The sequence below is a fragment of the Dermacentor silvarum genome, chromosome 1 (genome assembly GCF_013339745.2).
Source record: "Dermacentor silvarum isolate Dsil-2018 chromosome 1, BIME_Dsil_1.4, whole genome shotgun sequence".
Taxonomy (NCBI): Eukaryota; Metazoa; Arthropoda; class Arachnida; order Ixodida; family Ixodidae; genus Dermacentor; species Dermacentor silvarum.
Genome location: NC_051154.1, coordinates 409,791,590 through 409,803,756, shown reverse-complemented (window position 1 = coordinate 409,803,756; position 12,167 = coordinate 409,791,590). Strand labels below are relative to the sequence as shown.

Genomic DNA, 12,167 nt, shown 5'->3' with positions numbered 1-12,167 from the left:
CAAAATTGCGCGTAGATATCGTCAAATAATTGCAACGAACGCGAAGAGCACGCGCAACGCAAGGGAAACTAACCGCCGTACGCGAGTGGCTGGCTACGGTAAAGGAGGCGTGACGTGTAAACCAAAATACAACAGCGAAAAAGAAAAACTTCCACACACAGGGGGTCGCAAACCTTATTAGACCAAGCATCGAAGCGCAAAAAAAAAGTAGTGCGTTTTTCAAACATACACACGGCATATTAAACGTAAATTGAATTAGGCAACTTGGGGCATGTTCCCGGCGCCATACATTTACGTCTTGGACCTTCGACGAGTTAACGGCTATTAGTTATAAAGATGTGCAGATGCGATACCGATAAAAAAATCCTCATCAAAGCAAAGCACTTGGAAATGCGCCGCGAGTAACACTATTTATGAACGCAAGCGTAGCTGAGTCTGAGCTCGTGTGACTCAATATGGCGGCGCCAGCGGGGTTGTCTCCACCCTGGACGGCGGCGCTGGGCATCGAGGCACCCTAGGACCCGTGGGCTTTTCGCGCTCGCGAAGTGCGCGGGAGGCGAGGGTCGTCTGCTACGCGCTTTATTTATTATTTTTTTTTGCGTTCAGTTTCCCCGCGAAGCACTCAAAGTCTATTTAACTTCAACAGTGTGGTGCTGCAAGGAGCTTACCCATCTTTGAGCGTTGTCTTTGTGCTTAGGCAGCAAGAGAATGCAAAAACTAACGCGTCAAACTCATCAGCGCGGACTAGCTCCGGTGCTAGAATTCGGGAACGATAATGCGGTAACTGTGCGTGCGTAGAAACACGCTAAATGAGCTCGCGCAAGTAAAGGACGTAAAAAACGGTATTCGCATGGGTACGCGGGCAATAGCACGGTGCTTGCAAGAATAATAGTAACGAAAAAAGTAAATTACTGGCGAAGTCAAGTGAAATACTTACGCGCGTGCAGTGACCGCTTCGCTCACCGCTACGCGCTTTTCACTCACGGTCGGTAGTAGTTTAGAGCCATACGCATATGTATTTATTCATGAATTTTTTAGCCCCGACTATACTTTATTATGAACAGACCGCGGTGAGAAGGTGTAAGGGAAACAAGAGAAGGAGCGGAGACGGCCCTAACGCCGCAATATTGTTGGCCTATTTCGCTTCAGAGATAGCGTACACGAACAATTCTTGCTGTACGCTATCTCTTCAATAGAAAATTCGCGCACGATGTACCGTGAGCGAAGCTTGTTTCAAATTCAGACATTCGGAAGAAAAGCCATTCCAGCCAATAGGTAAACAAACATAAAAAAGGTGAACAAATATATATTTTTCTACATTGAAATGAATCGATAGCTACTATACTGGCCTAGAAATTTACTCATTTGTTATGCAAAAGTTATTGCTGCAATAGCCGTGCTCAATCCGTGAATCCTCTCTGAAATTACCAACATGTCACTTCGATCATGATATATCAGATAGGTATTGCTTAACGTGTGATTCTTTACGTAAACTAACAAGCATTCAATGCGCGTGACGATGTTGGTGCTTGCATTATATTGAGTGGAAAATAGTTTTGAAAATTACTGCATTTGATGCACTACAAGTGTCGCCATTTATTCTGCATATCCCTAAAATAGTTATCTTCAATCAGTCAAACATGAAACGTTTATGTTCTGGTGATTAGTGGCCTCTTTCATTACTTAACTACAATTACGTAATGAAAGTATATATCAGTAAGTATACTTGCTGTTCGCCAAAGGCACATCCTTTGTGGGCACATCCGCAATGCATCACGTTCGTTTTCTGACGTTCACTCGTAATTATGAAATGCGTACGTACACAATGTTTCACTGTTACCGTTTAATTTATTTTTGTTTGTCTTGTTTTTTTGCCGCGTATATTTCTCGCGTACCCTTTACCTACACGCCGTGGTAGCTTAGTAGCTTTGGTAGGTTGGACTGCTGAGCTCGTGGACGTGGGTTCAATTCCCGGCCACGGCGGCTTACGTTTCGATGGAGGCCAAATGCATAAAACACCCGTGTACATAGATATAGGTGCGCGTTAAAGAATCCCAGGCGGTCGAAATTACCGGAACCCTCCAACACGGCATCTCTCATAGCCATATTGTGATTTTTGGATGTCAAACCCCAGAAATTATCATTACTATTATTATCTTAACCTGTGCTCTCAGTTCTTCATGATATATGGGTAAGTTCGACACGTTGAGATCGAGATTGGCATTCAACACGTTCTTATCGTCACACCCACACCATCAGAGGGATTTCTGGACGAAAAATGCGGGTTTGCACCACACGTCAAATTGTTGTCGTTAATTGCGACGTGAATGCAAGCATGTCAAGTTACTAATGCCATGACCCATCAGTCATCTTAGTCACACATTTGTGCCTTTCCACGCTATACTTAGGTATATATACCAAGTGAACGAGGCGCGAGAGTTGCGCGGTTTGTATTTATTTTTAGTACCGCGGCCCCGCCGACGGACACATTCCGCTTCCCGAGAGGCTGTTAAGGATTTCGGCTTAATACAGGAACACCAGAGCGCGGGAGGCAGTCTTGTGAAACAAATTGAATGCATAAAATAAAAGACAGGAAACGATAGGGTGTAAAAGCGTTAGCATGAGCTAGCCTTATCTGCCACGTTCTCCTGGTTATCATCGCGATCTCCATCTTTTTTTCTTGTGCAGCACGTTCACGTTGCTCATTCCACGCATAACTAAATGAAGTAAGCACGTGGAATGCGCTACTCAAACAGCCGCGTATGCGCGGACCAAGCGAGCTATAGAAGGATATAAAGAAAATATCCGTATGCACAGCCGGCAAACGCGTTCTCTGTGTGGTGAGGCACTGCGGTATTACCTTGCGGTGATGTGGTACTTAATATATACCAAATGTATTTACTTATTGATACTGTAAGCCTTGACAGGCTCTTACAGGAGTAGGAACACACATATTCACACACATAGAAAGAGAGGGGGATTAAAAAAGCATACACACATACACAAAGGAGCTCAGGCGTGTCACAGTCGTTCGAGCTAAAGCCCCTATATATAAAAAGTAGCGCCATCCACTACCCTCCTCCTCCGTTCCACTATCGCGCTCGGCGCGACCAGCGCGATCGAGGCGCAATATCGACAGTGGCTCCGCCTGCGTCGGGCCTGCCGTGGCAGACGACAGCTAACGCGCTACCAGAGGAAATCCGAGGAAAACTTCGATCGCGCCCTGCGGAGACGTTTTTGAGGCGCGATTTTGCTTCGTCAGTCAGTAACTGGTCTTAATAATGCCGTTTTGCAAGTAGCAACGCGACGATGCGAGACGGCGCAAATATCAAGTGTGCAGCAAGCGTTTGCGCATGCCGGATGGTAAACAAAAAAAGCCTTTTGCCCTCGCCTTGTCGTTTGCGGCAACTTAAGGCGCAGCAGCATGCCATCACAACGAAGTTTTTGTCCATAACACGTTTGATCCGTTTGTGCGTACAGCACTTTCGTCGCACAGGCCCGAGAGTGGCAGTCGGAGCACGCTGGAAAGAAAAAAATATACAAAAGCGCGACGCGAACTTCCACGTGACACGGATTGGCCAATGGGGGAGCGGAGGAGGCTGGGGCGACAGGAGGCGGCTAAGAAAGGGCGAAGAGGAAGCGCCGGGGTGAGCGCGGTGGCGGCAAGATCTAAGAATGGCGCTACTTTTATAAATATAGGGGCTTTAGTTCGAGCAGAGGCTCTATTCTGGACATTCCGCCATTTTCTTCGAAGCGTGACGTACGCGCGACGCTTACACAATGGCGCCGATAGCCCCGATTTGCTTTCGTAACGTGACGCAAATTTGACGTTTCGCCTAAGAAACTGTAATGTAGGCATTGAACATAGCGTGGCTGATAAAGCAAAACAGTTTTCCTCCCCAGTAAAAATAAAACAGCTAGCTCAACGCGTACGATTATTCCATCAAAATCGTTTCTCGCTTCCGTCGTCTGCATGCGCGCAGGCTGTCGTCTGCTTAATTAGCTAGGATGCGTGTCCTCGGGAAACGGAATGAGTCATCGTATATTGGCCCCCACGCGCTTGCTTTCTACCTTGAGACAACATACGCGACCTGCCAGTGATGATCAGCGCACGCTCTAGGCCGCGTTATCGCTATCTCGTGATCCGCAAGTGACTCAGCCCGACTCGTCTGGCTGAGAAGCCGCCGAATATCATCGATAGCGTTGCGCGCGCCACAGGTATCCGCTTGAGCGACGCAAACGCTGGCACTGCCATCTCTTGTGCACTTTCCGCGAGAGGAAACTTCAAGACGCCGTCTTGCGTGCATTTCTTTTTGCAAATTAAAAAGTCAGCGTTGTCATAGCCTTTGATGACGCGAAAAGTCATTAATATTGATTACAATACAAACGCAATAGTGAAAAGTGCGAAATTTCGCAGAAAGTTTGCTACTTTCAACCAATATTATTTCAAATAAACGTGTTTTTAATAAAAATGATGGTGCAAAACACAAATGCCAACACCACCCGAGAGCGATGCAAATGCTATGAACACGCGTTGTGAGCAAAATATTTTTATGGCCCGAAATGACAGGGAAAATGCTGCGATACGCTTGCCTCTCCACTGCCATTGCATATGGCCGCTCATTACCATAATTCGCGCGGCTCGTCGCACCACAAATTATGGCGGAAAATCTCTGCAATGGCGGCCCAGTGCAACGTCACGCAACGTCAAATTGACGTTTACGCAACGGCCCTTCCTGTGACGCTCCTCACGGGATATTCCTTCAGCCAATGAACAAGCTGACATGCCGGCTATCTTGGAACGCCACCACATATTCGCGAAATTGCAGATGCATTGCACGAGCGTCTGCATGCTACCGTCCACTTTCTTTTTAAAGCGCTAAAGTCGCAATATAGGCGCCAAGGACCACAAAAAAGTATTAGTCGATAAAACTTGCAGCTCCACGTCACGCTTCGTCATTCTGACGAAAACGCAAAATTGCATTTTGCAAAACTTCCGTTTCCCGTCACAAATTTCGAAACACGTGACCTCTGGACAGCCAATGAGACAGCCAAGATGGCGGATAATGGCGGCCGTGCAGCCGCCATGCGTGTCCAGAATAGAGCCCCAGGTCGCTTGACCGGAGGAAACTCAGTAGCGCCCTCATCGCCTTTTGGTGTGAAGACCGTATCGGCCGGCCATCTAAGATCGTCTGCTCAGAAAGCGGCCCGTCATCGAGGCGCGCCAACGCCATCACGAGCGACGGTCTCTGGCAGCTGTAGCGGGGACAATGACACGGGATATGTTCGATTGTTTCCTCGTTGCCGCAACTACCACCGGCAGCACTGTCAGCCATTCGGTTGTGGCATGCGAAATGATTCGTAAAAGATACTCCAAGCCACAGTCGGCAGAGAGCAGTTGTTTCGATTCGGGAAAGTTCAGATAGAACACGTAGTCGAAGGGATGGGTCCAAGCGGTGCAGTCGAGTGTACCAGAAACCTGGCGTGTTCCACATGTATCGTGTGGCATCACTTGCGAGTATACGAAGCTTTGTTGCTGCATCGGTTCTCAAAAGTGGAATGGGTTCCTTCACAGCATTTTCGTGCGCCCTCCTAGCAGCTTCATCGGCCTGTTCGTGCCCATGATGCCACAGTGGCCTAGGAGCCACTAAAGAGTATTATCATGTCATTTTTCTACTAGTTGGTGATATATCTCCCCTATTTCGAGCACGAGTTGGTCTTGTGGTCCACGACGTAGAGCGGATAGCAGGCATTGCAGGGCTGCTTTCGAATCGGTAAATATGCTCCAGTTTCGTGGTAGATCTTCATGAATATGTGAAGGGCGCTGCGAAATGCAGCAAGCTCCGCAGCAGTCGATATTGTCCGGTGAGAAGTTTTAAACTGAATATTCACGGTTTTTCGGGAAAGATCACCGCTCCTGTAGATCCGTCAAGAGTTGTCGAGCCATCAGTAGTAAATGTGAAGGTGGTCCTTGTATGTGTCGTGCAGCATGAGTAGAGATAGCTGCTTGAGAGCTGGTGACGAGAGTCCTGCTTTCGTTCGAATTCCTGTTACCGAGGCACGAACTTGTGGGCGAGCCAAACACCAAGGATAGCACCCTCTCGGCAGGTGTATAATCTCGAGGGAGGCAGACACTGTACGCCGATATCGCCTGGCAAAAGGAGGCGTTGAGCCGGTCTTTCGGCAGCGTGGCGAGGTGATGGAAAGGGGCACGGGCAATGTGCCTGATGTGTGCTCAGAGCACTTTCAATGCCATATGAGTTGTGACAATTGCTTTCGCAAGTGTTTCCGCTGTCGATCTGCAGCGCGGCAATCCAAGACAAACCCTGAGTGACTGCGCCTGAGCACTCTCGATTGTGTGTATGTTGCTTCTACACGTATTGCTCAGTACATGTAAGCTGTACCTTAGATACCCGAGAAACACGACCTTTAGAGCTGTAACATCGCGTTTTTAAATTTCTTGGAGGTAAAACGTGGGGAGCGACTAAAGGGAAGGCTCATGACACATACAGGTACTGTGTATGTATGTGCTGGGTCAGCGCCTGTCTCGAGTCCTCCGTTTCGTTCACTTTTGACAGTGTAAGCTGTTATGGGCTCATTACAATAGCCGTTTCGGTTCGCGATGGTGTCCGCCGCCACCTCCACAGACGGTGTCCGGTGACCGTAACCGTTATCGCCGGAAATGCGCAACAAAAAGTACCCGGTAACCGCCGGGATTGAACCCCGGGCCACTGCGTCGGAGTCAGATACTGTACCACTGAGCCACGCAAGCGCTTGTTACCAGGTAGCGAAAAAATACCCTATAAACGCGCCCTAGGCAGGCGCGCAGGCGCAGACGACGAGATGTAATTCAGACGGGGCGCGCAATCAACGCGATCCCGAGCCTCCTCCAGTATGGTGCCTCCATCTAGTTAAGGTACCTGCAAACGCTGCGTGCCCGACATGTAAGTTGCATATAGCAGTTGCATGCTGCATGTAACTGGTCTTGGTTAACTCAAGCAGGCTAGGCGACTATATGTCACCAGCCCGTTTTGAAGATTCCAATAAACAATCATAATCAACAACAACGTACCGTGCCACGGGTCAAGGGATGTAAGATATGCGCCAAGTATTCTGGATACCTCTTGGGTACACGTTATGGCGTCTCATCGCAAGGTACGAGCCGCTGCCGAAGAAGCGAATCATGCCTGGTTGCAGACGCGCACGTAGCTCCAGAGCTACGTGCGCGGCTACAACCTGGAATGATTGGGCTCAGCAGAATGCTGTGCAGAGAGCATTACAAGCCGCAGCTATCCATCGACGCCGGGCAGACCGTTCAGATCGTTCTAGTCAAAACGAGGCGAAGAGAATGCCTCGAAGACCCCGTTGTGCGTGGTGCCGAAATTGCAGCAACTCTTGAGCCGCTACACCAGCTTACGCTGTGACTGTGCTGCGTGTGCTGCGGAGGCCTGTGACCTTTTTGGACCAGCTTTTCTCAAGAAGCAGTGACACATTACTTAAATACGACCCAGCCTAGATTATGGCTCTTCACTTCGGGATTTTGACCACATTACATTAATCAGTGTGGATCAGAGAACAAACGGGGATAGCCGATATTCTAGTTGACATTAAGCGGAAGAAATGGAGCTGGGCAGGCCATGTAATTCGTAGGATGGATAACCGGTGGACCATTAGGGTTACAGAATGCATACCAAGAGAAGGGAAGCGCAGTCGAGGTCGGCAGAAAACCAGATGAGATGATGAAGTTAGGAAATTTGCAGGCGCAAGTTGGAATACGCTAGCGCAAGACAGGGGTAATTGGAGATCGCAGGGAGAGGCCTTCGTCCTGCAGTGGACATAAAATATAGGCTGATGATGATGATATTAATAAGTTAACTCAAAGAGCGCACTGAACCGTTCAGTTCGTTTCGTCCTATCAAAATGTGATAGCACCACCAGTGTAACCAGTAGAAAACTTACTTTTAGTCGCGCATCTCGTCCCTGAAAGGAAATTGTCTCGTGATTGCCGGTTCTACAAAATATGCTACCACAACAGTATGCCGAGCAAAAGGGTGGCGGCTTGGGCTGCTTGGTGAAACATTCTTTAGACAAGGAAGGTGTCCTACGATTTGCGCGCCAAAAATAATTTGTTTTTCTTGCCTAAAAAGTGCCCCAAGAAAATGCTGCACCGCTTCTCTCGCTCTTTTTATGTTTCTTCTAGAATGGATCATGAGATCATGTAGTCGTTTCCTGACATACGATGGTGACATATCTTAGCTCATTTGTTCCAAAGACATGCCGACATTAAAATTGTCTGCCTGCAGCTTTGTTCATCTGCACGAATGATCATAGTTTTCGGTCTTATTAAAGGCATCTACCACATATCACACAATTCTTGGAAGCGCCTATATATGTCGTCTGCTCCTCGCGTTTTTTCTTTCTTGGGATTGCTGCTGCGCTTTGTTGCGCTTTGCTCCACTCAAGTCTCATTTTCTTGATATTGTTGCCATTGTTTTATTGTTCTACTGTGTCTTCGTACAATGAACTGCCCTGAGCAAAAGTGCACGAGCCAAGGATTCCGTGGTAAATGCGATTTTCTTCTCCGCCTACATGAATATAACGTGAAATTGAAGACTGCAGTCCAAATTTTCCATCGTGATATTGCAGTGTGCTTGCCAGTGTTACTTCGTGCATCCTAATTACGAATAAATTCAGCTTTTTCGGCCAGCCTGTGGTAACGGGTGTACATCATTCTTGTTGCTAGTATGTGAGCCCCTCCCCTCTATAAAGCTTCCTGTAAGCTCTGAGGATAAATAATAATAATGAATGCGGTTTCATTTGTTCATTTGTGTAATAATTTTGCTGTGTGGTATAGTTTTGTGTGTGGTATCTTGGTCACGTATAAAGTACCGAGTTGCGTCCTGTTCCCCTGTTGCCCAACCTTCAACAGTGCACAGGAGGTGAGAACCCAGCTGAGTGGATAGTATTCTAAAGAAATCATAATTACTTTTTCATGCGCTTTCCTGTGCAGGTGCTCTCCTTCGCAGGCAGCGCTTCAGACAAACTCTTGGCAGGATTCTTGAGACGGCCGCCATCCGCAACACCGCTGAGGATCCAAAGGTGCGTGTTAGGTGCTGTATGTTTATGTATTCATATATTCTAGCAATACTGCCAGCCCGGAAAGGCTGTGAGCAGGAGTGGGGTACAAGATGCACGAATACATAATACAGTCAATACATATTTTGGATAACGTCGCTTGCGCATTAAAGATGGAGGCAAAAGGCGTAGCGCATCAGACACAGGACACAAGAGGAAGAACACAGACAACACAACCTGTTGTCTGTGTTCTTCCTTTTGTGTCCTGTGTCTGGTGCCCTACGCCTTTTGTCTCCATCATGTTATACCAACAAGCCCAGCGTCCAACGTTTGCGCATTAAAAAATACCTGCACTGCTTTCGTGTACAAATACACGGTTTATGTCACATCGAAAAACGTACAGGGTAAAACATATGCATACACGGCAACAAATAAAATCTTTACATCTAGACAAAAAGAAAACAAAAGAGCTAATGTCATCTGACTAATTAATTGGTCGACAGGTGAGCCTTCATTGCTGTAACGAAAGGAGCCGACGACGCACGTTCCACAACGTCGGCTTGAAGCATGTTCCAACCCTACGCTTTAAGGGACAATGAAAATGTCAGGCCCAGTAGGATCTACACACGAATTGTCTACATGTCTTGCAGCATTTCCTATTCGCAAATATATGACATTGTTGCGCAGACATTTGCCACCAAAGATCCCGCTGCTGCTCCTGAATATAAATCACCCAAGGCAAAAAAAAAAAAAAAAAAACAGACGATTTGACGCAATCCCCACGGCATCTTGCTCTCTGCGAATCAGACAGTGGTGATGTCATATGTGAAGTACTTATGGCGAAACAGCGCAGACCACGAGACGTGTGAAAAGCGGACAGGTCCTGTCGTCTGCGCTGTTTCGCAACAATGTACGTACGTAAGCCAACAAGCCAGCTATGAACGCTTGTGTAGCGCTGTTGTGTGAAATAGATGGCACCATTCGGATATTTCAATTTCATAATTTTCTCGCTTACAAAAGCTCTGTTCTGATTAGGAATGGCGAATTCTTCATTACAGAAGCCTAATATTTCAGTGTAGTTCGGCCTAATATTTCCTTATATTGCCCGTCTTACTGGGCACCTGACGTCGGTCATCAGTTGGTCCTGTTGTTCTCCATCACAGCATCTGATTCGACCCTACATAGCCCGTGTTTTAAACACAGCATGAAGACGCAACAAGATTACTGTATGCTGATGTGCCATGATTTACCTTTCGCGATAATTACCGGGGACACGGCCAAATGTTTCCCTTGTCAGGCGCCAGAAGCCTCTTGGAATGTGTTTGGTGTAAATACCTTGCTGGGAAGATCTCTGGCATCAGAGATTTCCGCAAGAAGGACTACTTCAATAAATGGTTGGAGTTTCGCACAAAAGCAAAGCATGGTTTGTGATAGCGAGACTATATGAAGTAAAGCTAGTAGTTTTATCAGCTGCCTAAGCAGCTGTAAATGTTTGTTTAGTGAATAAATTAACAATCACGTTGTCACGCACGCAATTTACGCACCTGTACCTTATGTAACGCTACTGCTTCATTGTGAACCACTCCTGCCCTGACTACCAAAAGGCAGCTGGCAACATTGTAAAATGGAAAAAAAAATGCGGACTAGGCGCACTCGAACACAGCGAACGCGAAGCCATCCCCTATTTCGGACCGCCTAGCCTTCGAACTCATCGCCGATTAGAGCACTGCACGGGCTCGGACTTACCCGAAAGCCCGGGCCCGGCCCGGCCCGGCCCACGGGCCGGGTAGGGCAGTTTTTTCACGGGCTCGGGCCGGGCTCTGGCACGGCATGTGCTTTTTGACCCGGGCCCGGGCCGGGCTCGGGTATTTTCACGCGGGCCCGGGCCGGGCTCGGACTTTCTGGTGGTGTGCATGTAACCTGCAGCCAGTTATCCTCACGCGTCTCGACTCTGAAAAATCTGTTGCTCCGGTGCAGCTGGAAGCTAGCAGTGCTACTCCTGTGTACTTTCCTTTTCTTCTTCCTTCGTATTTTGCGCTGTTTGAACAGAATGTAAAAGTCCAGAAAGACCGAAGGTGCCTCAAACCAAAGGATGCCATTGCATTCCTTACTTAAATCAATGTAATTAATGCTTTCAGCGCGGTGCAAGCGCGTTCGCGACTTGCTGATTCTTCAAAGGCGAATTGGTGAAACGATGCCTGGCAAGATAATTCGGCATGCAGCTGAAATATGGCACTGATTGCACGCATGTTCTCAACCGGCCGCCTAGCAGCAGCGCATTACGCTGCACCATGGACGAACGAGAAGCTTTCTTTCTCCATTTACTCCGTCGATGCGCTGCGCTCACGACCGGTCGTGGCTGCGCTTCGGCTGTAGTGTACTAGAATAAGCTTGAGTGGGACGAGCGGCTGGGGCGGCGCATGTTTTGCAATGAGGCGGCCGACGTGTAAAAATACTGTGGCGGCGCTGCGATAGAATAGGGTTGGTAATATTGATGAACGAATAATCGATTAATCGATTAAAAGTATCTGACAAAACGATTAATCTTCATCGATGTCCACCTTTTATTTAATCGACCTAAGCGATTAGGCCTGTTCGATTAATCGTCTTCGAGAGATCGATAGGAGTGGCACGAGAATTTTGAAATCGTATTGGAATGGCGGCCCACGAGCAGTGTCTGTGCGGTTGGGGTAGAGCGACTAAAGCCCGTCAATAAAGAAAAGTAGCACCATGTTTTGAAGATCGCCGTTTTCCTCCTATCCTGCCCGTTCGCTCGGCGCTCGGCCATCCGATTGGCCGAATGCTGTCACGTGCTCTAGCGCGCTTTTTTTTCTTGCTTGTTTTTTGCTCCCGCCGCCATCGCGGTGCCAGACTATTGCGAGCGGTGTATGGAGGCACCACGCATCGCGTCTCCTTTGCGCTTTTAAGGCGTAGTGTTCGCGATGCCGTGTTGCTCGGCATTAGGGTGCAGAACACGCGAAACAGACGGCAAGCGACTCTTCCCGATTCCATCTGCGAAGCGAGACGCGGTGCAGAGGAAAGTCTGGCTTCAAAGAATCAGCCGGGCTCATTTCAACCCAACACAATGGTAA

The 12,167-nt window shown here is 48.0% G+C and overlaps 1 protein-coding gene across 1 annotated transcript in view; it reads left to right on the top strand.

Moving 5' to 3' along the window:
- LOC125944005 (uncharacterized) overlaps positions 1-12,167 on the top strand; it is a 416,072-nt gene that overhangs the window by 241,813 nt on the left and 162,092 nt on the right. The window contains exon 3 of the mRNA XM_049663695.1: positions 9,011-9,099. Within this exon, the coding sequence (XP_049519652.1) occupies positions 9,011-9,099 (89 nt within the window). The remainder of the gene's footprint in view (positions 1-9,010; positions 9,100-12,167) is intronic.